The sequence below is a fragment of the Thalassophryne amazonica genome, chromosome 16 (assembly GCF_902500255.1).
Source record: "Thalassophryne amazonica chromosome 16, fThaAma1.1, whole genome shotgun sequence".
NCBI lineage: Eukaryota > Metazoa > Chordata > Actinopteri > Batrachoidiformes > Batrachoididae > Thalassophryne > Thalassophryne amazonica.
In genome coordinates, this window is record NC_047118.1 from 3,335,936 (window position 1) to 3,363,895 (window position 27,960).

A 27,960-nucleotide genomic window follows, 5' to 3' on the forward strand; every position below is an offset into this window, starting at 1 on the left:
GCTTTGTTCCTGTGTGCACTGAACCGTCGCAGCATGTATTTTTCTTATTTTTTATTTGTTTTCAATGTGTAACCACATCGTGCAACTGGTGGCACTGTGTTCCCGCGTGCATGAACCATCGCACCAACATCGTGCACACCTGCCCGTCAGCGCGATGTTTTGTGATGCGCATAATACAAACTATGTCGCGCTGTTTCACCGTATTCAACCAAACTTCCCACTATGTGTGAAGGGGCCCTAATGCGCGTTGTCACCTGAATATAATTTTAGTCATCTGGAGTGACTCGTATCAGCAACTTCTTACTATTTATTTTTTTATTTAATCACTGGTAATTACAAGTAGCATGCTTTTGCTTATGGCTTTGGCATTATTTTATTAATTTTTTTTATTCTATGTTTTTGTGTAAAAATAAGTTAGTATTAAAGCATTACATTTTGTCAAATACAGTGGTGTGCAAAGTATTCCAGAAAGAGCTGAGAGGGTGCAGGTTTTCTTTGCAGCCACTGACTCCAGCAGGTGATTTCACTGATGAACTCATCCCACCTGCTCAAAGTGATATTAATCAGGCACGAGATTGATGGATACAATAGTTTTGGTTTTTTTTTAACAAGTTTTGATAATAAAGTTGTTTGGTATTTTTAAATTTTAAGCAGTTGCTAGTATAACACAACTAAATCATCACTTTTATAGCTGGTTTTCTTTAGACAAGTCAGGGACTGATACTTGTCCATTACCAAGCCATTGAACATGCCTTTGATGTCATTTGCATCAATTATTAAGAAGGACAGTCTGGTTGTGGCAGCTGTTGTTTGTTTTTTGGCAGCAGATGGAGTACAGATCTGCACTGGGATTTGACACATGTTTTTACTCTGGATGCTCTTCCTGATGCAACTCCAATTCTATATGGAGAAACAGATCCAACCCCTGGTTTACCCAAGCGGTCTCCCAGTCAAGTACAAATCAAGAGCTACTCTGCTCCGCTTCTGAGATCAGACAGGATCAGGTCCACACAAAGCAGGATGTCTGTGCTCAGTACAAACAGATTAGTACTCTGTGTTAAATCTGTCTGGAGTAGGCAGTTATCAAAATCTGAGTCACCGGGCAAGAAGGAGACTAGTAAGGGAAGTACAGTCGGTTAGATTTTGAGAATCACCTACTCAATTTCAATTTCAATTAATTAATTTATATAGCACCATCTCACGACAGAGTCGCCCCAAGGTGCTTCACCCAATTCATAACAACACAAAGTAATTTAAAATCAAGAAGGGCACAATAAAAAGATAAAACACTGTAGAATAAAAAGAAATTACACGGCAAACATAAAAACAAATTAGATTAATGATAAGACAGTCTTAAAAAGTGGGTCTTCATTCTTGATTTAAAAGTCTCCACCATGTCACACTGCCTAATAACTGCAAGTAGTTCGTTCCAAAGAGTCGGAACATGGTAGGAGAAGGTTCTATACCCCCCAGACTTCTTGTTCACCCTCGGAACACACAGAAGCCCCACGCCCTGCTAACGCAACGGCTGCGCAGGTACGTAGGGCTTAACCAAGTCCGCCAGGTAGGAAGGTACCAGTCCGTGAACAATTTTATAAACCAACAAGACTTTAAAATCTGATCTGGCAGAAACTGGGAAGCCAATGAAGGGATGCCAGAATGGGTGTAATGTGGTCAAAACTTCGACTTTGTGTCAAACGTCTGGCAGCAGCATTCTGCACTAATTGAAGACCCCAAATGGTAGACTGCGGCCGACCAGAAAATAAAGCATTACAATAATCCAGTCTGGAAGAAATAAACGCATGTGTCAAAGTCTCAGCATCAGCCATAGACAGGATGCAGACAGATTAACCATACGGAACCGTACTGTTGGTATTTTGTAATAATCAATGCAAATTAAGTTCAGGACATATTCATTGACTTGGAAATGTTCATGTATCCATCCCCTGACTTGTCTAAGAAATCTGGCTATAAAAGTGATTTTAATTGGTACACTAAAGGGGGCACATAATTAGGCACACATTGTTTTTGCTTTTGATATTTTCATCTAATTTGTCATGTTGCAATGTTTTATTTTCAATGTGAGTTTAAAGGGCCTAATTTTACAAAATTTTATAAAAACACTTTTTTTTTTTTATTATTTGGTGCCATTAAACTAAAATGCGTAAAAGTTCACAAATATTTCAGTAGAATTCTGTTTATTTCTGTACATAATATTCAGGAAACAATTGCTCAGAGTTGTTTGTATTTACTAAGAAAGTATATTTGATAAACCAGTTACCAATCCATAATGTCAGCACCTTATCGAGATCTGAGTTTCAGTTTAATCGCGTTCACACATTATCATCAAAACATATTCATAATGGCACGTCATTTTTATTAATTTTTTAAATTTTTTTGGCTGGTTGGCTATAAGACAAAGCCGCTAGTTTGCACAACTGCAGTTTAGTATGACTGAATCCTGCAAGCGCCAGTCACCAGAATCAGCAGTGATCAGCAACTTCCCACTTTTCCCTCCCTATTCGGGAAGTTGCTGTTAACTAGAACCCGACCAATATGCATTTGGGGGTGTGTGTGCATGAAGTACTGATAATGGGGAGTAAAAATTTTATGATGCCAATATATTCGCTGATATATACGTAAAAATAGGAATGATTTGTAACATTCCATTATCAAACACGACAAGGAAATGTAATTGAGGTGCAATGTTTTATAGTTTAAACATGAACTTCATTATAAGTAACTATAAATATAAGGACCAACAATGTACTACACTCAGATTGGTGGTCACCGTGTCACTTTGCTCAGCATTTGCATAAAATAGACTTTTGTCCCCACCTAGCTCATGGCATAGCAAACTCTGTCACTGTTAAAACACCCACTCTGATTGAAAATGAAGGGCAGCTGGTACTTTGCATCTGTGTCTTGTAGCTAATGTGACCAAGGGGTGATGGGGTACCAGCCATGCTTGACAGCATTGTAAACAATGCCATGGCAATGTGTACTGCTGGAGAAACTATGTTATGACATCATTTCCAACAGCTCAAGTGTTTTTCTGCATTGTTTATTTGGTAAAATAAAAGTTTTTATATGGGGCAAAATAACACCGATACCAATATGTTAGCTAAAGGCTCATATCTGCCGAGAATTTCGTCCAGCCTTATATCGGTCGGGCTCTACTCTGTACACAGATCCTTCTCCAGTTTTTCTTTTGTGTGAATGTGTCTTGATGTCATTGATGTGGTTTTTCTACCCCAGAACAAGCTCAGGGACTTTCGCACAGGAAAGTAAGTGTGGTACTCCTGCCTCTGCATTAGCATCCTCCATTTGCCTTTTGCGTCCCTGCGTGCATGTGTGCGTGTTTGTGTACTCACAGGTTTACACATAGAATTGTCAAATCTGGAGGCTTTGCACATTTTCATATGCATGAGTTTCCAGTTCGTGACACCGTGTGTTGGCCACCGCACCTCGCTCACCGGCTCTTCTGTTGAGGATGATACAGTGTTGCAGAACACACACTTGTGCAGCCTACACACGACCCTGTCTGACATGGCCCGCTGTGCATCAGGTCACTGCTTCCTTTGGATTTTGGTGTGTTTTTAGTCCCCTCACTGAAAGTTTTGTCTAATTTTTTTTCTTTCTTGAGGCTGTTTTGCGTTGTGAGTGCTGCGTCTTTGGCTGCCTGTGCTGACGGTGTTGTTGCAGAGTTGATGGTGAAGTCATAGTGCACTCGCACTGTGATGTCAGCTCCTGTGTGCGTTGTTGCAGGCTTTAGGTCGCTGGTGTTCCATGTGTTTAGCTTTAATACTGTCTGGCTCACGTCCTGTATCTAATTATCATGGCAGTTTCTACGCTGCTCATGTGATTAGATCAGCATTTTCCGATTGGTGACATGGCTGCCACAACATCTTTAATTTTTAACATCATGCTACCTTTTGATGTAAAGTGTACAAAACTGAAACTTCATGTTTGGTAATAGAGTAGATGGCATTTAGCACACTGTCCAAAGCTTCATGAATTGTCCAAATTTTCTTCTGATATGCAAGTACAGTAAATGGATTTGGGTGGCCCAACAAATTTTGTCTGTTGTAATCAAAATCTGCTATATGTATAAAACAGACAAAATCCATTATAGGTATGTAACAGATTAGTTAAAGTCAGGAAGTGCCGAACAATTTACGGGGAATCCCCAGTACTAATTAGGACGTATTTCCTTGATGAAAAGCCTGACCTTGAATAGGGACCTGCCTCATTTAATGACTGGGTCAAAACTTTGTCTGAAAAAATAAACGCCTGCCTTAAATAAGCGCCAGTATTACATGCATTAAAAAGATGACGTTTGGTCGAATCACTCTTTTTCTTAGTCCGCTGCGGAGTGGTACCTTAAAATCTTAAAGCCCGATTTATGGTTCTCCAACTCTGTAACTCTGTGGCCATGTAATAATGTAGACATGCGCATGACCCTTTTAAAGTTTTGCGTCATGTCTTTATGCAATTTACAGCAGGAACAGCAGCTTTTTCTGGATTAATTTACCCCTCAAGAAGCTCCACTTCTTTATACAATCATCAACCTCCAAATAAACTGTATGATACGTACAATTTCTCCATGAATTGCAGGTCATTTGAGAGTCTTTTTCGGACTTTGTGTTGTAAGTTTGTCATATTTGTGGACTTTTCTGCCACACGTATTTGATCCGTGATCTAAATGTAAGCAGTGTGAGCACTGCAAAAACTATTAAAATGTGACTGGAGAGGAAGGAGTGAAAACAGTGACCAATCATAGCCCTTGTGGTCTCTGTCGTTTAACAGGTGCGCGCCAGGCTACAGGGAGAGTGTGCAGCCCCTCAGAGGGCTCTGATCTAAAGCGGTTGTCATTGGTTGATCACACCCAGGAATGTGTGTGAAACTTAACACCATATTACAGTGCAGGCAACAAGCAGCTTTTTTTTTTTATAATTGCCAGCCTTGTTTAGGTCTCGTGTCTGAACATGTTTTTTAATCAAGGAAGTACAGGCTCGGGCTTTTAATCAAGGAAATACAGTACCCACTTTTCCTGAATCGGCGGGTGTCATGACTGAACTTCATTTCGTATCTCTGTCACTGGGCACGTCCAAACTGCTCTGCCCGGTATATGGGGGGGGGGTTAATGGGAATGCATTGCGATGGGGCGGGATGCTTTGTGTGATGTGAGCAAAAATCATTTTTCCAAAATCCAGTATATGGGTGATTCTTTAACTACGGGCACTATTGGCCTTGTAAATGTAATTTCCACCACAACATTGCCTTACAATATAAAGCGCCTTGGGGCAACTGTTTGTTGTGATTTGGCGCTATATACATGTGCTCTGATGTCACTGTTTATCTCCATAGAAACTACCCAAACAATCTTTCATACAAACTGTTTAGGGACATTACAGTGTTGTGGTGGAAATTACGGCAATAGTGTGGGACAACTACATTTTGTTTAAAAAAAAATCACAACAGTTGTATGACACTGAATACCCCAATTATGTTTTGATTATTTTACTGATATTTTATTCAGAGATATTTTAAAACATTAGAAAAAACGTTTCTTTACCATTCATTTTTATCATTGAAGATCAAAAGTCTGGGTGTGGGACAAGCACAAAACTGCAATATTTGCATATAATGATGCTGAAAAAAGGTGAAAAAGTCATCATAGACTACTAGAACAAATTTGTCAACACACGTTCATTGTAAAGATAACTATAAAAGTGTGAAATTTCCCCTTTTTTCTGTTTTTCATACAATACGATCAAAGAACATAATAAGTGCCCGTAGTCTTAAGAATCACCCATATACATACAGTGTTTATGACATGGAAAACCAGACAAAAGCATTGGCACTTTTGCTTTTGTCTGGTGAATGCGAGTGTCCGGTTTATACGATGATGGTTTAAGTGAGTTTTAATGTATATCTTTAGTGATTATAGGCTAGATTCTGATTTTGAAGACAATTTGGGTATTGTTAAATTCAAGGAAGTGTACGGTTCCAATTTCGAAAGCGTGTGTGTTCATTCTAGTAACCGCGGAAACTGTTGTAACACTCATACAGCTTGCCTGCACAGTTTGCTACAGCAGTCTGTCTGTTTCTGTCATTTGAATGAAGAAAAATTCTTGTTTTAATATATTTTCCTGAGTGGGTCGGTGAGAGGGATGGTCCACACCAGACATGTTGGGCTACAATTAATATATACAGTGTTTTACGGCGTATAAGTTGCACCTGTTAAAAATAAAATGCCTCTTGAAGAGGAAGACCCATATATAAGGCCTTGTCCACAAACATACAGAACTTTCCCTATACAATCTTTTTCTTTTTATCTTTGTCCTTTTCAAAAAGTCTTCTGTAAACACAGCACATTTTCAAGAAATCTCTCTGTCCACATGAAGCCGCTAAAACATGGAGCATGCGCATAACCGGTGTAAGGAGATAATATTCTTTAGGGTCCTGTCCCACTGGCGTTTAGGAGGATTTGCGTATGGATTACACACAAAATTGGCCCATATTCACCAAACATCCGCAGTATCCGTGTAACATGCCTGTATGAGTCGGCCATCATCCGAACACGCCCGTGATCATCCACAGAGGCACGCATGTCTGCAGCCAGGATTTTTGACTAGCTCAAAAATCTGGATGCGGATGACATCCACCTTACATACTCCATACATACTCAGTTCATACATAATACATACTCACTCTGTGCGCTGTATATCTGCCGTTAACTGCTTATATCTGCAACTGACGGGAATTTGCGGCCTGGCAGCGGACCGGGACAGTGTGTAAAACAGATATATTGCGTGCCCATCATGTCCACATCACAAACTAAAATATGTTGTAGCGAATGCATACAAATTGGCCACGAATAAAGCGTTTTTATTACATCTGCTTTGCAGCTGATTTGCAGACAATCTGTGAATGCATAACAAACACGTCACGTAAACCCAAAGTACTATATGTGGCAGAAAGCGACATACCTGCCAGTCAGTGCTGGTCCAGCTGTGTAAATCCACAAAGAAGTAGCTGCTGCAATCCAGGACTTTTATTTAACACCAACAAAAGAAAGAGTTGCTGTTTAGCCACAACTCACGCTGAAGTCTGTTTTCTGTGACACACTCAAAAAAAAAAAAAAACACCATCTCACACCCCGAGCATCTTCCCCCCTCCCGCTCCCCAAACTCACGAACAGTTAACCCTCGCATGACAACAAGAACATTAACTCTGTAATCTACTTGTCCAAGTCCAGCACTTGCTCCAGAGGCTGTATTGTTGGTGTGAATAGTGATGCTGAAAGGAGCGAGTGCGCTTCTTTTATGACCTCAATGCAGATGCCGTGCATGTGCAACACGTGCACGATGCATTCATAATACACCCATAATACTGCCGTGATAATCTCAATGTGTCGGATCAGTTTCCTCACTACATGCGTTATAGAACCGTGATTGTTCATCATATATTCACTATATATTATTAATATATCCGTAATTCATACTGGGACATTTGTCATTTTTGGCCATTTTTGTTGCGGACGACAACAAACGCCCGCAATTTGTATACTCAATTCATGCGCAATTGATCCTCTCCCCAGTGGGACAGGGCCCTTACAAAGGTAGATACAAAGCTGTAATTTTGATTTGGCCTCGGCCCCCATCTTGGCGGTGGGATGAAATGAAATGATCTTGAATCCTGTCGATATGAAAGGTAGGGACGGAGCCCATCCTCCTCTGACAGACAGGGACCAGCTGGTGGGGTGGCGGAGGGAGCAACGAACGAGGAACTGAAAAACAGCGATGGGTAAGGCAGACAAGGAAGCTTTTAAAGGACGTACCTGCATGTTATTGGTTTCTGGTGGGGATTAGTGGTGGCATCTGTCTGTCATTATTTGCGTGACTGTCGACGATGAGCTGATTGTGAGAAATGCTGAATCGTGAGTCCTGGTAGAACTGATGCAACGCTTCATTTCCGTGTGGACGAAAAGCCAGTATGATTTTTAAAAAATAATAATTTTGTGGGAATTCCCTGTGGGAAACGGGCCTAAGTTGCACTGGAATAGAAATTACACCAGTTAAAAAATGCCTCTTGAAGAGGAAAAACCCTTATTTTAAGTTGTATCTTTTTGTCCCTGTATTATCAGATGTCAGATTTGGGATTTTGTGGATCATGGTAGTGTACTTTTTATTACTGGCATTTATTCTTTTACTATTGGAGTATATCTTGTTTAGTGCTTTTGATTCATGGGAAAGTGCTGTATAAATTGTCATTAATAATAACAAATGTGTGATAACTTTTTTTTCAAAGTTGCAGGAGCCCTCAGACTAGCAAAAAGAAAAAAAAAATGACTACTGCAGAAAATACAATAAACAATATTTCTAACTGCAAGCACAAATTTTGATTTCTGAATTAGCATTTGGTATTTTTCCTTGGTCATATTTTTTTCAACAATATTAGTGTTACACTTCAATCACATCTTAATTGCTTAATTTCTCCAGCGGGATGATGTACAGATGCAAAATGACAACAGTTGTCACTGTCCAAACATGTACGCATGTACCTCACTGCACATTTTGTCTTTATCAGCACTGATCACTTATCACTCACAGCACCAAGTGTCCAGTAGTTGATTGTGGACTTTTCGTTGCAGTCCTGCACTGCTGCGTGTGATGTCAGTGTCACAGTCCACCTTCACTGGCTGTTTCCTTTCCGTCACCTCCAGGCCCATGATGACAGTCAGGAGAGTCTGACTTCACTCCCCAACCGGGACACAATGGGCACCTTCTTCCCTGACAGCAGTGCCTACGAGCTCCTCGCCGTTATAGGTCAGTAACTGCGGACACACCCAGGTTTTTGATGTTTTACACACTTGTTACATAGCAGTTTGTAAAACTGTAAAGTGATCAGTGAATTCAGTTTTTTATCACAGATGATACTTGAATTGTTGAAGATGTTATTGCTTTAAGATAGTCCTTGGTCAGTGGCCAGGCCGTACTTTTTGTAGGCACCGTGGACGTCACAGTATGAAATCAGTACTTAAGTCATCAAGAAGCATGTCCTCAAATTCTACTTCCATGTTATTTTAAAAGTAAGGTCCATGTGTTTGTGTGTCAGGCCGGGGTTTGGATAATTTGATGACTGTGAACCTGGCTCAGTACAGACCCACCGGGGAGCACGTAGCCGTCCGGCGGATTGACCTGGAGTCGTGCACGAATGATATGGTTACCTACCTGCAGGTCTGTATCACTCGTCTTGTGCTGTTACTCAGTACAGTTCTTGTACCAGCACTTAGTTGACTTTGTGTTCTCAGCAACGTTGCCATTTCCTACCTAGTGATACAGTGTCTGCCTCGCAGGGTGAACTACATGTTTCCAAGTTGTTCCACCACCCCAGTATTCTGCCCTACAAGAGCATCTTCATAGCTGAAAATGAGCTGTGGGTCATTACCCCCTTCATGGCTTATGGTAAGAAGGAAGTCTCAGTGGCTTTGTATAGTCAACAAATCATCATTAATGCGAAGATGTTACTTGGTAACATCTTCCTCATGGCCTCTGTCTGTCTTCCACCAACCATCAGGTTCAGCCAGAGATCTGATCTGCAGCCATTTCACTGATGGTATGAGCGAGATGACCATCGCCTACATTTTGCTCGGCATGCTCAAAGCTCTTCAGTACATCCACCACATGGGATACGTGCACCGGTAAGACTCGCCTGTAATTTAACATCCAAGATAATCGTTTCTACAAGTTATTAATGTTAACAATAAATTGTATCATTTTACTGAAGAATGGAAACAGCATTTGACATTTTACAGCATCACTAGACGGCCGCTAATGTTCACGTCAGTACACGGCACACCAGCTAGCGCAAACATGTTGATACATGTAACACCATGAGAGGTTGACAGCACAGGCTAGGATGAGGAGTGTGGCAGCCAATCCTGTACAAGGATGCAGTGTCTCTCTACTACCTGTCCCCTTGCAATATTACAGTGTTCAAAGGTGGAGTAACCAGTGATGCGAGATTAATGGTTTTTGGCCGAACCAATGTAATTTTCCAGAAAACAAGCCAGTCCTCGTTGTAAAAATGTTCCAAATAAGGGAAAACACATTTCTGATTTATTTTCTTTTGGCTTTGGATGTGGCTGCAACCATCTCTGTAGGTTTGTTTGTCTTGTTTGACCAATTACAGAAGGTCTTACAAATTTCATGCTGTCTGCATATGCTCTTGATTGTTTTTTTTAGCACTGAAGTCAAGCCTGACTCTCCCGAGGCCAAGGCTGAATCTTGAATCGCCAAGACCAAGTCACAAAAACTCTAGGCCGAGTATTATACAATTGTTGTAGCTGCCGTGGCCCGTTCCCGTTCATTAGACTCATGTCTAATTTCAAGCCACAGCCAAGTGAGTCAGACGTGGCCGTATTAATCTTGAACGGATTTTGATGAAATTTTGTGGAGTGGTTGGAAATGACAAGAGGAACAAGTGATTCAATTTTAGTGGTGATCCGGATCATGATCCAGATCCCAATGCTAACGCGTTAGCATTGGGATTATTAGTTATAGGGTATTATTAGACTCTATTGGCTTTGCTCAAAATGTAAATGAGTCCACCCACCACTTTAATCATATCTTAGATCTTGTTCTGACTTATGGTATGGAAATAGAAGACTTAACAGTATTCCCTGAAAACTCCCTTCTGTCTGATCATTTCTTAATAACATTTACATTTACTCTGATGGACTACCCAGCAGTGGGGAATAAGTTTCATTACACTAGAAGTCTTTCAGAAAGCGCTGTAACTAGGTTTAAGGATATGATTCCTTCTTTATGTTCTCTAATGCCATATACCAACACAGTGCAGAGTAGCTACCTAAACTCTGTAAGTGAGATAGAGTATCTCGTCAATAGTTTTACATCCTCATTGAAGACAACTTTGGATGCTGTAGCTCCTCTGAAAAAGAGAGCTTTAAATCAGAAGTGCCTGACTCCGTGGTATAACTCACAAACTCGTAGCTTAAAGCAGATAACCCGTAAGTTGGAGAGGAAATGGCGTCTCACTAATTTAGAAGATCTTCACTTAGCCTGGAAAAAGAGTCTGTTGCTCTATAAAAAAGCCCTCCGTAAAGCTAGGACATCTTTCTACTGATCACTAATTGAAGAAAATAAGAACAACCCCAGGTTTCTTTTCAGCACTGTAGCCAGCCTGACAAAGAGTCAGAGCTCTATTGAGCTGAGTATTCCATTAACTTTAACTAGTAATGACTTCATGACTTTCTTTGCTAACAAAATTTTAACTATTAGAGAAAAAATTACTCATAACCATCCCAAAGACGTATCGTTATCTTTGGCTGCTTTCAGTGATGCCGGTATTTGGTTAGACTCTTTCTCTCCGATTGTTCTGTCTGAGTAATTTTCATTAGTTACTTCATCCAAACCATCAACATGTTTATTAGACCCCATTCCTACCAGGCTGCTCAAGGAAGCCCTACCATTATTTAATGCTTCGATCTTAAATATGATCAATCTATCTTTGTTAGTTGGCTATGTACCACAGGCTTTTAAGGTGGCAGTAATTAAATCATTACTTAAAAAGCCATCACTTGACCCAGCTATCTTAGCTAATTATAGGCCAATCTCCAACCTTCCTTTTTTCTCAAAAATTCTTGAAAGGGTAGTTGTAAAACAGCTAACTGATCATCTGCAGAGGAATGGTCTATTTGAAGAGTTTCAGTCAGGTTTTAGAATTCATCATAGTACAGAAACAGCATTAGTGAAGGTTACAAATGATCTTCTTATGGCGTCGGACAGTGGACTCATCTCTGTGCTTGTTCTGTTAGACCTCAGTGCTGCTTTTGATACTGTTGACCATAACATTTTATTACACAGATTAGAGCATGCCATAGGTATTAAAGGCACTGCGCTGCGGTGGTTTGAATCATATTTGTCTAATAGATTACAATTTGTTCATGTAAATGGGGAATCTTCTTCACAGACTAAAGTTAATTATGGAGTTCCACAAGGTTCTGTGCTAGGACCAATTTTATTCACTTTATACATGCTTCCCTTAGGCAGTATTATTAGACGGTATTGCTTAAATTTTCATTGTTACGCAGATGATACCCAGCTTTACCTATCCATGAAGCCAGAGGACACACACCAATTAGCTAAACTGCAGGATTGTCTTACAGACATAAAGACATGGATGACCTCTAATTTCCTGCTTTTAAACTCAGATAAAACTGAAGTTATTGTACTTGGCCCCACAAATCTTAGAAACATGGTGTCTAACCAGATCCTTACTCTGGATGGCATTACCCTGACCTCTAGTAATACTGTGAGAAATCTTGGAGTCATTTTTGATCAGGATATGTCATTCAATGCGCATATTAAACAAATATGTAGGAATGCTTTTTTGCATTTATGCAATATCTCTAAAATTAGAAAGGTCTTGTCTCAGAGTGATGCTGAAAAATTAATTCATGCATTTATTTCCTCTAGGCTGGACTATTGTAATTCATTATTATCAGGTTGTCCTAAAAGTTCCCTAAAAAGCCTTCAGTTAATTCAAAATGCTGCAGCTAGAGTACTGGTGGGGACTTGTTTTGAAACACAAGGTTCGGTCAGATCGGCACACAGAAATGATCACACAGACTGCATTTTGCTAGAATAAAAAGGCGTATATTTATTCCCCACAAAAGCAGTTACATCAAACACAAGTGGTTGCAGCGCATTTTTCTCTTACCGTGACGCCTTTAAGGTGGAGAGCCAACACCTTCAGCAGAGTGCGCCTGTCAACCGGCTGGGCGTTCGTACGTTAACCCGCAGCAGACTCTGTTGAAGCATGGTTCTACTCCCTTTTTTCTAGTGTGTCCGCGAAGGGAGGGTGAGTGGCCAACTCAACCTCCCTGGCGCACATAATTTCTTTAATCAACAGGCATCTGAAAGTTATTTTCCCTCTCTTACAAAGACAATAAAAGCAGCTCTTCGCTCCCAGTTCCGAATGATCCCAGCATGCTTCACTCCCAGTCGTTAGTGGCTACAAAAAACAAAGTCGTGCTATCAGTGTAATAATAACAAGTACATCCAGCTCTTCGCTCCCAGTTCAGACTGACCCCAGAGTGCTAAAACAAAATTAAATAACAAATACATTCTCAGGGTTACTTTAAGACAGGTGCAAAACAGCACAATAACATTTTTATTATACAGGACTAGAAGGAGAGAGCATATCTCACCCATATTGGCCTCTCTTCATTGGCTTCCTGTTAATTCTAGAATAGAATTTAAAATTCTTCTTCTTACTTATAAGGTTTTGAATAATCAGGTCCCATCTTATCTTAGGGACCTCGTAGTACCATATCACCCCAATAGAGCGCTTCGCTCTCAGACTGCAGACTTACTTGTAGTTCCTAGGGTTTGTAAGAGTAGAATGGGAGGCAGAGCCTTCAGCTTTCAGGCTCCTCTCCTGTGGAACCAGCTCCCAATTAAGATCAGGGAGACAGACACCCTCTCTACTTTTAAGATTAGGCTTAAAACTTTCCTTTTCGCTAAAGCTTATAGTTAGGGCTGGATCAGGTGACCCTGAACCATCCCTTAGTTATGCTGCTATAGACTTAGACTGCTGGGGGGTTCCCATGATGCACTGTTTCTTTCTCTTTTTGCTCTGTATGCACCACTCTGCATTTAATCATTAGTGATTGATCTCTGCTCCCCTCCACAGCATGTCTTTTTCCTGGTTCTCTCCCTCAGCCCCAACCAGTCCCAGCAGAAGACTGCCCCTCCCTGAGCCTGGTTCTGCTGGAGGTTTCTTCCTGTTAAAAGGGAGTTTTTCCTTCCCACTGTAGCCAAGTGCTTGCTCACAGGGGGTCGTTTTGACCGTTGGGGTTTTACATAATTATTGTATGGCCTTGCCTTACAATATAAAGCGCCTTGGGGCAACTGTATGTTGTGATTTGGCGCTATATAAAAAAATTGATTGATTGATTGATGTCTATGGCATCCGGATCCATGAATTTCTTTAAAGGATTCTTCACCATTGCGGGATAGGGGGAATTTTGACATTCTAGTTTCTAACTCCACAAAAACAAATTAGGGTTTAACATGGTCAAATGTTCTATCAAACAACAAAGTTTGGTGATGATTGGATCCAGATTCCGGATCTGGTGATCCAGAATATGCAAAAATATAGGGAAAATAGAAAATGTGTCAGTGTGAGGTGACAAATGAAGCTAGAGATGCACAACTAACACCAAATTGTAGCTGAATCTGTACTGATTCAGTAAGGTGTCATCAGATTTGATGTAGATTCAAATGTTATGGAGCTAGATCCAGAAGAAAACCGCCATTACCGAAAAATTGTTTTTATACAATAACCTTTGAACTAATAAAGACATGAAAGTGATTCCAAGTTCTAGTGGTATGTTTTCATGGTCAATGATGTCAAATATACAGGAAAGAAAAGTGTATGCATCATAGTTTTGGTTGTAACACTGAATTGTTGAATAGATCACTGTGCCAAGGAGGGAATCTCTTTAGGGTCAGTGACCCTATGGCCTTGGCGGAGGTTTGCACTCTCTGAGTGCTTCTAGTTACCCATTACTACTTGTAGATGCAGCATGCATCTGTGTGTGCATGTAGTACTGTGGTGACTAGAAAACCATAAAAATGAGTGACCTCAAACAAACCACAGATATTCTGAGGCCAAGACAGAGTCAGTACATTAAATGAAGACATTGTGACAATGTAGCACTGGAATTTGTGTGAAATTACTGAAATATAATGGCGAACATTACTATTCTCCAGTGATGAGATGACCAATAATAAAAGCTTAAAGAACAAGCAGGTTGGAGAAAAAACTTGAGATTTTCTGTTGTACTCAAAATGTAATGCCACCAATTTCTGCAAAAACCTTGGCTGAGGACAGAGACACGATGCTACAGGAGGATGAGTGTTTATTTTTTGAAAACTATCTCCCATTGAGAGTGCCATGTTAAACCATTTCTGTGGTCGTGTAGGAGTGTGAAGGCGAGCCATGTATTGATCTCAGCAGATGGTCAGGTCTGCATGTCAGGTCTGAGAAGCATCTTCAGCCTGATCCGTCACGGCCAGAGAGCCAAAGTTGTCCACGACTTTCCTCAGTACAGCGTCAAAGTGCTGCCTTGGCTCAGCCCAGAGGTGCTCCAGCAGGTATGGGTTTGACCACTCAGCAGTATTACAATTCTTTAATATTAGCACTGTCGCTGCACTCAGTAAAAATGTTTTAAAATGTTGGCCTGCACCCGAGTGTCAAGGTTCTAATGGCTCCATATTTAAACAGGAGGGTATTTTCATATGGAAATCATTTTGTTAGAATTTGCAGGGCTATGATTCTCGGTCTGACATCTACAGCGTCGGCATCACAGCCTGCGAACTGGCCAATGGACACGTGCCCTTCAAAGACATGCCAGCTACACAGGTGAGCAGAACGCTATGAAATAAGTTCCGTCCTCCTCTGCTGTGTTGTAATTTCTGGCTGTTCTTTTTGTCGGCAGCATTTTAATGAGAAATAATTTAGTAAATAAACTGTCGATGTGGTTACTTTTGGGACAGTGGCTCTGGAAGTTGTTGCCTCAGCAGTGAAGCAAGTTGCACCAGAATATTTGTTGAATCTGTCCAGAAATGCATCCTGAAGAGGAAAAACCAAACTTATAAATCACACCAGTCTATAAGTCATATTTATTTTTTATATGTATTGCTACAAGAAGTAAAACAAACTCGTACAAGGCACAAAGAACTCACCTGCTTTTTGTTACCACTGAACAGACTAAAACATCTGGCGTGCAGAGTAATATGAAGGTTATGTTCCCTCTCTTTATTGAAGTGTGGTCTTTCAGCTTGAGAACATGATTTTTTTAAATTTCACTCCACTTAGACCCAGCATGTCTCCTCATTCAGACCATTTTATTTTATGAGGGTAGGCTTTGATCTTTATGATCTTTATGGAGTGTGGACTTGGTAGTAACTCATTCTGGGCGGTGCCAACTTGTGGCCAATATAGGATTATGCATTTTTTTCCCCCCCATATACATGTCATTATGAAATATGAGTAAGTTTCAGGTACAGCAAAACAAGTTTACAAAAAAAGGGAGATTATAGTTTGTAAAACACACTATGTGAACTTACAGATGAAAATGATTTAAGTTAGTTTGGAAACTCTCTTCCTCCTCTTTGCTTCATGTCCACAGATGCTGCTGGAGAAGCTGAATGGGACAGTGCCATGTTTGCTGGACACCACCACCATACCTCCCGAGGAGTTGTCCTTGAAGCCGTCCCGATCTGGGGCCGACTCCGGGATCTGTGAGGGTCCCGGAGCCGGTGTGCGTCACACTAACGGAGAACACTCCTCCTCAGGTCATCCCTACAATCGCACCTTCTCCCATTCCTTTCATGAGTTTGTTGAGCTATGTCTACAGCGAGACCCTGAAAAGAGGTTAGCCAACATCCAGCTTAACTTGTAACATTTTTAACAGCGAGAAAACTAAATTACGCTTCTCTTTCCTTCAGACCTTCGGCCACCACACTCATCAGCCATCCATTCTTTAAACAGGTGTGTAAAATACCAGAATAATCCAGGCATTAGCACTTTTGACAACAATACTTGAGTATCTTTTTTTTTTTTATTCCTACAGGTTTTTTTTTTTTTTTTTACTTATTGTGGTAGAACAGGTACTACCACCTCTGCACCCAACTTATGCTTGCATTTTAAAAATCTTTTATAGTCATAAACATTGCAAAATGCAGACAGAATGCGATTATCCCAGTTTTTATTGTGGAATTCTGAGTATCAGTAAGAATATGTATGAAAGATTTGTCAGCTGGACATTTACCTTTTTAAAATTTAAACAAATTTTCACTGACCAAAGTACTACAGCCCTAAATCAGAAAAGTGAGGATGGTTTGGAATAATAGTAATAATATCTAAATGTACTTATGGGGAGGTGATGGTCTAGTGGTTAAGCATTGGGCTTCAAACCAGAGGATCCTCGGTTTAAATCCCAGCCAAGGTCCTTAATCCCCAAGTTGCTCCCGGTGTGTAGTGGGCACCTTGCATGGCAGCAGCCTGACATCGATGTATGAGTGTGTTTGGGTGAATGGGAGGCATAATTGTAAAGCACTTTGAGCATCTGATGCAGATGGAAAAGTGCTATATAAATGCAGTCCATTTACTTTGACTTGTATTTCATTGGAGACCTCATGAACAAGGTTTTATTTATTTATGTTTTTGCTTGTAAACATTACATTTGTAAATACGTATATTTCAGACCTGCAGCATTATACCAAAAAAAAAAAAAAAAGTGGGATGGGGGAAATTTGGATTAGTAATGAGATTAAATAATATGACTTTAAACAGGTGATCTGGTACCAAATCAGGGTTAGAGAGGATCAGATGGGCTGAGGATCAACAAATGCAAGAGAAAATAAGTCTTGTTTTAAAACAATGTTCCTCAGTTAAATACAGGAAGGAATTTGGACAGTTAACCTTCTACAGTAAAAAATAAAATTAAGTTTACAGGAACCTGAAGGCAGTTTCAGTGCTGGATGCATGCAGGGAAAGGGTCCAAGCCTAAACTGAGTCCCTGTGATCAGTCGTCCCTCAGATGTCATTCATCCACCTGTAGTCAACAGAACCACGGGGACTCGGGATACTTTGGCAAACCTTCATCAAGCACTAAAATATGAAGTTATACCTACAAGTCCTCGTCAAGGTTTTACTGTGCCAAAAGGACGACTTGTGTTACAGGGCTATTCCACAGGGCGCCGTTCTACTACGATCACCCATGATCCAAAAAAGTGCAAAAACTGGATGAAATGGTTTAATCCAGTTTGACTCCTACAGGCTGACTTTTAAAGTGCAGACCTGGCAACCTGCCCAAAAATGACAAAAAAAAAAGTTTGAGCTGTTCAACTTTAAACAAAAACTGCAGCAAACACTACTTCACCTTCAATTTTTTGCCCTGATGGAGCTCGATCAAATAAGTTTCAAGCTGTGGACACTACAAATACCCCGTTTAGAGATTTGAACATGATTAAAGCCATTAAGACTTAATACCCAGAACTTACCACATACCATCTGTGATTTTGAGAATCAGATCTGGTGCTGATGATGGCTGTAACTATTGCGTATACCAAGTTTGTTGAAGATTGACAAAATTCAATGACAAAGTTACTGTGATACTTCAAAATGCTCCCTGATTTGCTATTCGGGATTAAATGGGAAGGAGCAGCGCTTTATGGAATAACCGTTAATGGTTTCCAGGCACACTGTGGACTTCTCGGGGCTCTGATGTGTAAGATGGACCGGCACCCCATGAGGGACAGCTGTCAAATGAGTCAGTATTTAAAGGACCAAAGACTGATGACCAGCAACAAGTCCAAAAACCAGGGTCAGTGATGCTATGGGTTGTTTTAGTGCCCTTGACAAAATTAATGCTTTTTAGCCTTCAAAACCTTTTTTTTTTTTTTTTGTGGCAGCCGTGTATTTTTCAAGAAGACATTTTTCAGTATATGTGTTCATGAAGACACCATTCAGTCGCACACTTTAAGACTTGTTTGAAGGAAGAAGCACTTCATCACTTGGTGTCTTCTGTCCATAAACATCTTTTAAGTGTTATAAAAAACTAATTCTTCTGTTTTCAATGTAATGTAGCTCAAATTGTTGCCACCAACAGATCAAACGGCGGCCATCAGAGGCGCTGCCTGACCTGCTGCAGCCTGTCTCGCCCATCACCAGCTTTGAGAGCTCCCAGCTGCAGGACTCACCTTCTGGACTCGCCAGTCTGGAGTCGGGTCTCAGCCATCTGGAGGTAGACGACTGGGACTTCTGACGGCGGAGGGCACAGGGGGAAGACTGATTCTGACGACGGGAAAAATTTCAAGAGCAGACAGAAGGATTTTTTTGCTTCTGTGATGGCGTCCTTGTAAATACTTCAGATATTCTTGGAGGTTAAAAGCCAGCAGCCATTTTGCCTCTTTTGGATGCGTGTCGCACTCATATTCCCACCCTGTCAATTTCTGCACTGATGGCCTTGTTCGTGCACACACACATGCACCAGTTTACAAATGTTTGCTTTTTAAGCTCTATTCTTCCTAAAGTTTGAGAGGAAGGTCGATACACTTGCCAGTGTCATTGCCCAACGCTCACCCTGGATGGGATTGGCGCCAAGCTACTACTAGACTTTTGGGGGGGTTCTTGTTTACCTGTCTGCTCACCAAGTCCACTTCAGGATGGTCACCAGTCATCTCTGGTCCACATGGAAGATGTTAATCTGTATGAAGGGATAAACAAATAAGCCCCGTGGTTCTTTGCTCCGCCCCCATCACTGCCTAATGTACTCACGGCTTTTTGTTGAACTGAAGGTAAATGTAGCACGTTTAGTATTTTAACCCTCAGTGGCAAGGTTTTGTTTTTTGTTTTGACGCGATGTCGCACATCCGTAGTGAATGTTGCATCAGCACGTAGAGTTACAAATGTTAAAATGTTACGTAACACTGTTTGCTTTGATGTTTAAAACAGAACTGTACCAAAAATAAGGCAGCAGCTTAAAAACAAAAATTGTATTTTATTAGAAATTTCTACAGATAACGCAAACACAAAGTGGTGGTGGGGGGGGGACATGCTAATCCTCCTCCTCATCTGATGGTGGTTGATCCGTTGCTGCTTGACGTTTGGCTATCTTGGCCATCAGCTCTGTAATAAACGATAACGTCAGATAAACACGACTTGAGGGAATCGCAATTTGTTTCCTGTTTTGACTGTCGTGTCTGACAGTCAGCTCACCTTTAGCAGGGTTGAAGACACCGTTGGTCTGTGTGTTGCACACGTAGCAGCGCTTGGACTTGCGGTAATGCTGAAGCGCACAAGCTTCACAGAAATAGTGCCTGCACCTGAGAGGCAAAGAACTGGTCAATACGCGAAACCTGAACCTCAGCAAACCTGAGCAGGGAGTTGGAGCGACGCTGCGCAGACTTACTTGGTAACGATGGGATTCTTGTAGCAATCTCTGCAGATGAAGCACTTGAAGGGAAAGTCTTCTTCATCACTGCTCACTTCATAATTCTCCTCATCTAGATGGGAGCAGAATGTTCTGAACTTTATTTATTTATGGAAACACTCCCCCACCTCCACCATCACCACCACCACTGTACTCACCATTGGCGCCGTATCTGCCCTCTTCCATTTCCCGCCCAATCTGCCAGCCATGTTTGTAGTCTGATCTGTCGTGGAGAAACTTGCAGCTGTCTAACCGTGAGACAGAAATCCACAATGTGAAATATTGAGATGAATACGTTTTCACAGGAGGTGACTGTAGAACAAATCTGGTACCGACCTCCAAATCCACAGAAACCGGTCTCCTTGTAGTCTTTGCAGATGTCTGGCTGGTAGTCCCACCTGACTGTGGCTCTCAGGTGTTCAGGGGCCCGGATTGGTCCTTTTCTGTTGAAAGTTAAAGTTAATATTTATGTTATTTTTACAACCCGGGTGATCTTAACCATCACCCAAATGACTGACCTCTGGCTGACCTTGTGAGGGCAGTTCTGGAATCCCCTCAGCATGTGCCGCATTTGGTAGAAGAACTGGGTTGAAAGTCAAATTGCTTGACCATGGCTATTTTGGGGTCAATCATCACTGATATACCAACTTTGGTAAACGTATGAAGTTTGATGCAAATCAGAAAAGAAAGACTTAAAATTTTGAACCAAATAAAACTGAGCATGGGCAAATTTGGCCTCAATGGGGCAATTTCAGAACTTGCCTGTGTATATGTGCCAGGTTTAACTCTTTAAGAGCAGGTCTGGAGTGGACCATCATCTACATGTGAAGTTGGATGAAAATCAACTAAAAAAATCTGGGTGGAGTCCAGAAACAAGCATGAAGCATCATTGTGACCTTTGCCAAAACAAATCCCAGAAGGTCAGTTTTGTGGACACACAGCAGGATTGGTGGAAATTAACCTAAACACCTCAGACGAAGTGGTTGAGTCTTATTAATGTGAGTGATGACCGTCCCCCCGTCAGCACTCACCTGACCATACCCGAGGATGCGTTGCCCATGGTCGTGTCCTTTGGTTTGATAAACTTTTGATAGTTGTTGATGCCGCGGTAGATTTTATCGTCTTCTTTACCTGACAGCTCCTGCGGTGTAATTCAGTGTTAGTTCAAAAAATATATTTTTCTAACTATTACTCACAGATGAATGGCTGCTTTCAAACGATTACGATAACAGTTCACATTTTTAGTCTTCTTTTTTTTTTGGGGGGGGGGGGGGCTTGTTTATTGCAGATTAGCTTAATGCAATTAAACGTCTTTTATTAATGGCGTGAGAAATAACTGCACACAGGGGAAGACACAAGAAGCTTTTTACAACTTGCACAAACTTTCAACATGTGACTTAAATGAATAAAGGTTTGCCGTTGTGGATGTGTCCAACAGGACGATGTGTGTCTCGTGTCTTTGTCTGTACAGATTGTCAGTAACCCTACAGGACGAACGGTGCGTAACGCCTCATTTCTGACCTCCTGGATTTTCTGGCTCCTCTCAAAGATGGCCTGGGCGTCCTTGTCCCTCTCTGTGTCCATCTGATACACAGCGGTGGCACCCATGTCCTCTGGCCCCTCTGGTTTCTTATTTGAAGAAAAAAAAAAAAAAAAAGATGGGCGTATTAGGGGAGAATTTCATTTAAACATAAGACATTCTACTTCAACAAAGTGAATTACAGCAACACCATTTATTCCCCATTTCTTGAAAACTTAACGTGCGACAAAAGCGCCAACTCACTGCTGACCGGGTGGACTTATAAGCAACCGTGATCTTGTCCTCTTTGTCCTGCTCATCATCACTGGATGATGCGATGTCTCTCTCCACTTTCCTCGACTGGACAGATACAAAATAATAATAATCATCATAAGTGACCACCTTCAGCTATTACCACAATTATTGCTCCAATAATTAACGTTACCTTCTGAATCATCGGGTTTGCTTGAGTGCATTTCTTTTCTTTTCTGACCACAGAGCTCTGATCCTCATTGCTGCTGCCGTCTGAAAAAAGAATCTTCAGAGATTACCAAGAAATAACCGATCACTTCCTGCCCTGCTGTGGAATACTGGCACTAAATCAATGAACAGTCCAAGCACAGACGAAAAATGGTGCTGCATCACGACTATGGTCAAGTGTGGGCGCATGCGCTGGTGTTGCTCTTCACAGCATCCACGATTCTACAGAACCACCTTAGGTCCAGGATGGCAACCACCCCTGCAGACAATCAGTCCATCTCTAAAGTAAACACCTGTATGGGCATCCACAAAGTTCAGGCACAGGGAAATGCGCCACATGGCCAAAATATCAAAGCAGACACTGTTATCCTTTCACTGAGTCAGGATGATCAAGACAACTGTAATTTTGCAAAACCCTAGTTGGGAACTCCCATGTTCTGAAAAGCATGCGTTCACTTGACAGACTATGGAAAACAATATGGCCGCTCTCTTGTCTTTAGAATCAATCAATCAATCAATCAACTTTTTTCTTATATAGCGCCAAATCACAACAAACAGTTGCCCCAAGGCGCTCCACACTGCAAGGCAAGGCCATACAATAATTATGAAAAACCCCAACGGTCAAAACGACCCCCTATGAGCAAGCACTTGGCCACAGTGGGAAGGAAAAACTCCCTTTTAACAGGAAGAAACCTCCAGCAGAACCAGGCTCAGGGAGGGGCAGTCTTCTGCTGAGACTGGTTGGGGCTGAGGGAAAGAACCAGGAAAAAGACATGCTGTGGAGGAGGGCAGAGATCGATCACTAATGATTAAATGCAGAGTGATGCATACGGAGCAAAAAGAGAAAGAAACAGTGCATCATGGGAACCCCCCCACAATCTAGAATGAACACGTGCACTCGACCAGATCATGTTGACATAAGAAACTAGAACTTCAGTTGATGAAAAATGGACACATGTTGGACAATCACTAATATCACAACCTCTGCTAATGAATTAGCAGATCTTAAAAATAAAAGGGGGGGGGGGGGGGGTCCGGCAATGACTGCAAACAAGTACCAAAACAAAATCTGAGAAAATATGAGGAGTCACCATTAGGTTCTGTCCCAAAGTCTGTATATTTATTTATTTATTTATTTTAATGTTAAGTCAACATTATGACATGAGACGTTCTTTTACTGGGTGTATTCTATAGGCATTACTGTTGTCTGCAAATGACTTTTAAGAATCACTGGCAATTTGATTGCCATATTGACAATTAGAAATTTTGCAAAATGATTAACTACATGCAACACTATATAATAACGTTAGTGGCTGTTCACCCACAGAAAGACTCCCGATGATAGAGAACCAAAAATTCTGAGGGTACATGAACGCAGCACTAACGAGAAAATAGATTGACATTACGCCTGTATTTAGACATCTGTGTATATCGTCTTTAATACTCATAACTCAATCGTTATTAGCACTGTTAAAGACACAAAACACTACATGTTGCTTTGTATTTGAGAATAACTGACGAACACGTCTGACTCAACAATTCTAAACCCATTAACAGTGAAAACATTACCTTTATCGCTGTCGCTTGTTTTTCTCTTTCGTCCGGAGAATTTTTTAGAAGATTTTTTGAACAAAAAAGTACAAGAACCCGATTTTGACTCTTGTAACTCCGCCATCTTGTCACCTAAAGATAAACAGTCGCTGCTGCAACCACAGCGCCCTCTCGTGCCGGAGAGTCGAGATAACATGCATTTATTGTGATGAGCCCCCTGATGGTCGGCGGGAGAATAACCTCAAGAGTGTGTAGATATATATATATATGTATATAATGCCAGAAATAAAATATATTGCTTTCAGTTTGAGTTTAAGGAGGTTGATTTTAGAAATTTTTATTGTTTGTATTTGAAATGGCATAAAAAATTAAAATGTATATATATATATATATATATATATATATATATATATATATATATATAATGTCAGAAATAAAATAATTTTCTGCCAACGGAAACAGTGTAGGGTTGACGTGTTTCTTACTTTGAAAAACCTCACCGGAAGCACCCTCTTGGCGCTTGTCTGTCTTGACGCTAGTCGCTGCTGCAGCATTCCCGTCTCCCCGCGGAGGACAGCGTCTGTTTGTAGGACACAGGGCCCGCGGAGGGAGGGGTCCCGGCCCGGGTAAGGATCCAGAAAAGGCCCCGGGGTCGCCGCCGGATGGAGTCTGGTTGCATCCCCACAGCGATGGCTATGGGTCTGACATCGAAAAGGGCGTCTGCTCGGAGCGTCGGCGTGGAGCGAAAAAACCTGATCACGGTCTGCAGGTACATCACGACCCAGCCGACGGGCTGCGATCCCTGCATGTGCCGTCAAAGAAAAAAAAAATCACATCCCTGCGCACAAAATCGAGATTGTTTCCCGTTTCTGCGAAATATAAAGAGCTGACGTGCGTTTTTTGTTTGTTTTTTTGTTGTTGTTGTTGTTGTTTTAAGCTCCATCTCTGCTCGAGTCTGATCTGTGCTAGAAACGGGTTCAAATGAGGAAAAAAACGGAGCAGGGGTTTGAAATCTGTTTATGCATTAAACCTCTCAACATCACCTTTAAATGCCGGAGCTGGGGGGGTTTAACATATCAGTGATGTTTGTGCACAAAGAGCTGCTTCCACAGTGATGTCATGTATTTGTATTTATTTTTTGCATGATTGCTTGTAGTCTGACAGTGAATTATTATTTATTTATGTCATCAGAATAAAAATCATTTTGTCTGTCTGCAGCTGTTACATTTTGACATCGATTCCTCAAATCATTAAATATTCAGTCTGCAGGAAAAATAACCAACTACTCCTTTTTTAGGTGACATATGGGGGGGGGGGGGGGGATGCCTAATGTTTTCAAATTTTCTACCTCTAAAAACTGATTATTTGCTATACTATGTCATTTTATTTATTTATTTATTTTTTTTTGCATGTACCCTATAAAACGCAGTGAGTGATGCCAGAACTAAAAACACTACAGTGTAAAAAAAATCTGTGGTTTTAATTAATTTTCTGTTAATAATTATGTAAAAAACAAAACATAAACAAAAAGCAAAACAAAAACCAGTAATAATTTGTAAATACCTTTACTAAAAAATTTACAACATGAAACCACTGAAATTTGCAAGAAAAAACAAACAAAAATGGTATGGCGGATATGCAGTCTGTGAATGACACACACTAATTGCTTGGACCATCATGTTGCCACACCGTGTCATCGAGTCTGAAATGGCAATGACCTGCAGAATCCATATTTATCCTACTCAATTCTAAACATACATGACTTTTTCAGAAACCCTCATATTAACACAATTTGTGCAAATACAGTAAAACTGTTAACATGGCAATATGACATACAATTCACTATATTTTCAGAGTAGTTCTTATTGTGTGTCAACACTGTTGCACCAGGGATGCTGGAAGTTGGTCAGAGCTGGGGGCGCTGATCATATTGATTGCTGTGCAGTAATGCAACATTCCTGATTTTTATAGTTTTAATGCATTTTACCCAACGTTAGGCAGCAAACTTGAAGCCCAAATTCATATTTGTCAAAACAGCATTGCTAACAAATATGATTAATTAAAAACAGAAAACACAAAACTATAGGTGCGCTCTAAGAAAAAAAACGTTTTTGATAAGGTTAAGGTAACTTTTTCCCCATAACATTATCAATTAAGTGCACAACAATATTGAAGTTGAAATTAATTAAATCAAATGAAACATTATTACTTAAATCCCTAAAATTAACAATTGCAAGTATATTGTAAATAATAATATTAATTACATTTAAAACCCCTGTCTCATTTCGTAGAGTGTGTCAACCTGAGTCCAGAAAGGGCAAAAAGGGTGCAGGTTTCTTTATAACCACCAACTCCACCAGGTGATTTCACTGATTAATAGCGGAAGGGATGAAACAAGAAATAACATGACTTATAAAATGATATAATCACTTCACATGCCCATAAAATAAAGTTTTTCAAAATTAATTTGTTCAGTAAACTTTTTTCTCTTAAGGTGCTTGGTTTCAGTGCAGAAGGTTCCCGGTTCAAACCCCACCCCTGCCACATTTCTCTATGTAATGTGGAGTTGCGTCATGAAGGGCATCCGGCGTAAAACTTGTGCCAATTCAACACGCCGATCCATCTTGGATCTGCTGTGGCGACCCCGAGTGCAATAACAAGGGAGCAGCCAAAGGGTCTTACTTTTTTAGTAGACTTGTTTCCCTTGCAACTACAGCTCCTCACCAGCAGGGGGTGCTGCAGCCTCCTCTGTACCCAGCCCGACAACCAGCCCTGAATTGGACCAAATACTGGCCTCTCTTCTTCTAGCCTGCGATTGGTTGGCAGCCGAGACACTGACAGCAGCCTCACGTGAGCGCTGCTCTCCTATTGGTCATTTAGGAGAGGAAATTCCAGCGCTGCTCTCCTATTGGTCATTTAGGAGTGGGAAATCTCACTCCAAAATGGAGGCCAGTATCCGGCCCAATTCATACCCGGGCGGGTTGTCGGGCTACTCAGCACCCCTACTTCCAGCCAACAAATGTTTGTTTCTCCACACAAAACACCTGCCTAAGTTAGAGGTGTATTAGAAAAACCAGATCAGTGTGTCCGTCCGTCACGTGCCAGATCTGCTGTGGTGGTTCTGAGCAACATGGGAGCACCATAACAACATCTCAGTAACTGAGGAAACATTTAAAAACAGCAGGATCATAAAGGAGCATCTTTCAACAGTATGCTGGGGCACATCATCAGTGATGTTACCTGGGGTCACCAGGTGTTTTGGGTCTTTTGGACATCATACACCCTCACCCAGGTGAGTATATATATATATATATATATATATATACTCACATATTCTATTCTTTATATAATCTGTTCACATCAGTATTTATGCACCATTGCAATATATTTTAGTCACCTTTCTTTAATGTAAATATTTTTCTTTTCATCAGTGCTGTACAACTCTTGCTGCTGCAACAAGTGATTTTCCCTGCTGTAGGATCAATAAAATTGATCTTGTCTTATCTTGTGTTGGTGTCCAGAGGCAAAACGGCAGTCTGTTGTTGGCCAAATACTTATGGGCCTGAATGTGTGCATTCTACAGAGTCTCTTTATAGTTTTATTTTCTTCACACTGCCTCACTGTGCAAATCACAAGGATCTGTATTTAACCTTGAAGTGAAACCAAACAAACATCAAAAAATGAGACAATGAAATTGAGACACAATCAAGCTCTTGTTTTTATTCCAGTTCTTTTGTGTTCAAGGTTCATATCAACTTTTAGTGACACACACAGAGTGCAGAAAAACACACAGACGACAAAATGCATGGCAAAAAAAAAAAAAAATCTCATACAGGACTAATGACAGAGAAATATTAATGAGGAAACACACACACAGATTTAACCACTGAAGCACTTTAATAACCAACAAACTTGACAAGACATAAATAAATCTTAAAAAGCTTTCAGTAATTCTCTTTTTCTCATGAAGAAGGTGACTCTGATTGGGGTCGGGCAGTCTGGTCCGTGTCGCCGTCGGGTCCAGGCGTCGTTGACCTTTTGTCGTCCCCTTTGTACTCGTTAGACAGATCCTGCCCTTACCAAAAAATAGTACTTATAAGTATATAAAAAGTAAACTAGAAGTATACTTGAAACATACTTGCATATACTACTTTTTGGTAAGGGTGGATCAGCAGCGGCCCGCTGGTTAGCTTCTCGTTACCGTAGCCAGGCTCTGTCACGCTGACCGACACGCAGCTTCTTCCCTAGATCAAAGCCGCCCTTGTTGCTAAGCTAACGTTAATGTTCCGTTAGTACGTCAGGCAGAGAAAGTCTGACCTTCTTTTTACCCCCCCATGGCCACATCTCTCATGTTTTAACATACAATCAGCACACA

The 27,960-nt window shown here is 40.9% G+C and overlaps 3 protein-coding genes across 9 annotated transcripts in view; 2 read left to right on the top strand and 1 right to left on the bottom strand.

Annotated features, from left to right (window-relative positions):
• The window catches only part of strada (STE20 related adaptor alpha), a 32,435-nt gene extending 12,841 nt beyond the window's left edge, over positions 1-19,594 (top strand). For 2 of the 4 annotated variants that reach the window (XM_034190579.1, XM_034190580.1), the window contains exons 3-12: positions 8,732-8,834; positions 9,124-9,245; positions 9,365-9,473; positions 9,586-9,709; positions 15,020-15,191; positions 15,355-15,459; positions 16,229-16,473; positions 16,548-16,590; positions 18,301-18,427; positions 18,713-19,594. In XM_034190579.1, coding sequence (XP_034046470.1) covers positions 8,732-8,834; positions 9,124-9,245; positions 9,365-9,473; positions 9,586-9,709; positions 15,020-15,191; positions 15,355-15,459; positions 16,229-16,473; positions 16,548-16,590; positions 18,301-18,427; positions 18,713-18,744 — 1,182 coding nt within the window. In that variant the 3' untranslated portion in view covers positions 18,745-19,594. Of the gene's footprint in view, positions 1-3,258; positions 3,288-8,731; positions 8,835-9,123; positions 9,246-9,364; positions 9,474-9,585; positions 9,710-15,019; positions 15,192-15,354; positions 15,460-16,228; positions 16,474-16,547; positions 16,591-18,300; positions 18,428-18,712 lie in introns of all 4 variants that reach the window. The other 2 variants (XM_034190577.1, XM_034190578.1) reach the window with 2 other exon arrangements.
• On the bottom strand, positions 19,455-23,754 carry rnf113a (ring finger protein 113A). 2 transcript variants are annotated; one of them, XM_034190582.1, is made up of 10 exons: positions 23,604-23,754; positions 22,000-22,079; positions 21,819-21,914; positions 21,557-21,664; positions 21,067-21,176; positions 20,372-20,478; positions 20,194-20,283; positions 20,015-20,108; positions 19,822-19,928; positions 19,455-19,731 (listed from the first exon to the last, which is right to left on the bottom strand). In XM_034190582.1, the coding sequence occupies exons 1-10, from the start codon at positions 23,707-23,709 to the stop codon at positions 19,661-19,663; spliced, it is 969 nt and encodes a 322-aa protein (XP_034046473.1). In that variant the 5' UTR covers positions 23,710-23,754; the 3' UTR covers positions 19,455-19,660. The 2 variants fall into 2 exon arrangements, with proteins under 2 accessions (XP_034046473.1, XP_034046472.1); XM_034190581.1 differs by having other exon boundaries at positions 22,000-22,081; positions 23,600-23,746.
• Positions 23,755-24,055: 301 nt separating this feature from the next.
• LOC117528049 (RUN domain-containing protein 3A-like) overlaps positions 24,056-27,960 on the top strand; it is an 81,967-nt gene continuing 78,062 nt past the window's right edge. The window contains exon 1 of one of the 3 annotated variants that reach the window (XM_034190571.1): positions 24,056-24,354. In XM_034190571.1, the coding sequence (XP_034046462.1) occupies positions 24,248-24,354 (107 nt within the window). In that variant the 5' untranslated portion in view covers positions 24,056-24,247. The remainder of the gene's footprint in view (positions 24,355-27,960) is intronic. The other 2 variants (XM_034190570.1, XM_034190573.1) reach the window with 2 other exon arrangements.

Coding starts and splice junctions, on each gene's coding strand:
- rnf113a (XM_034190581.1), bottom strand. CDS start 23,709: ATGGCGGAGTTACAAGAGTCAAAATCGGGTTCTTGTACTTTTTTGTTC. Junction 22,082..23,599: donor AGCGACAGCGATAAAGGTAA/TGTTTTCACTGT, acceptor GATTCTTTTTTC/AGACGGCAGCAGCAATGAGG. Junction 19,929..20,014: donor AAGAATCCCATCGTTACCAA/GTAAGTCTGCGC, acceptor TTTGCCTCTCAG/GTGCAGGCACTATTTCTGTG.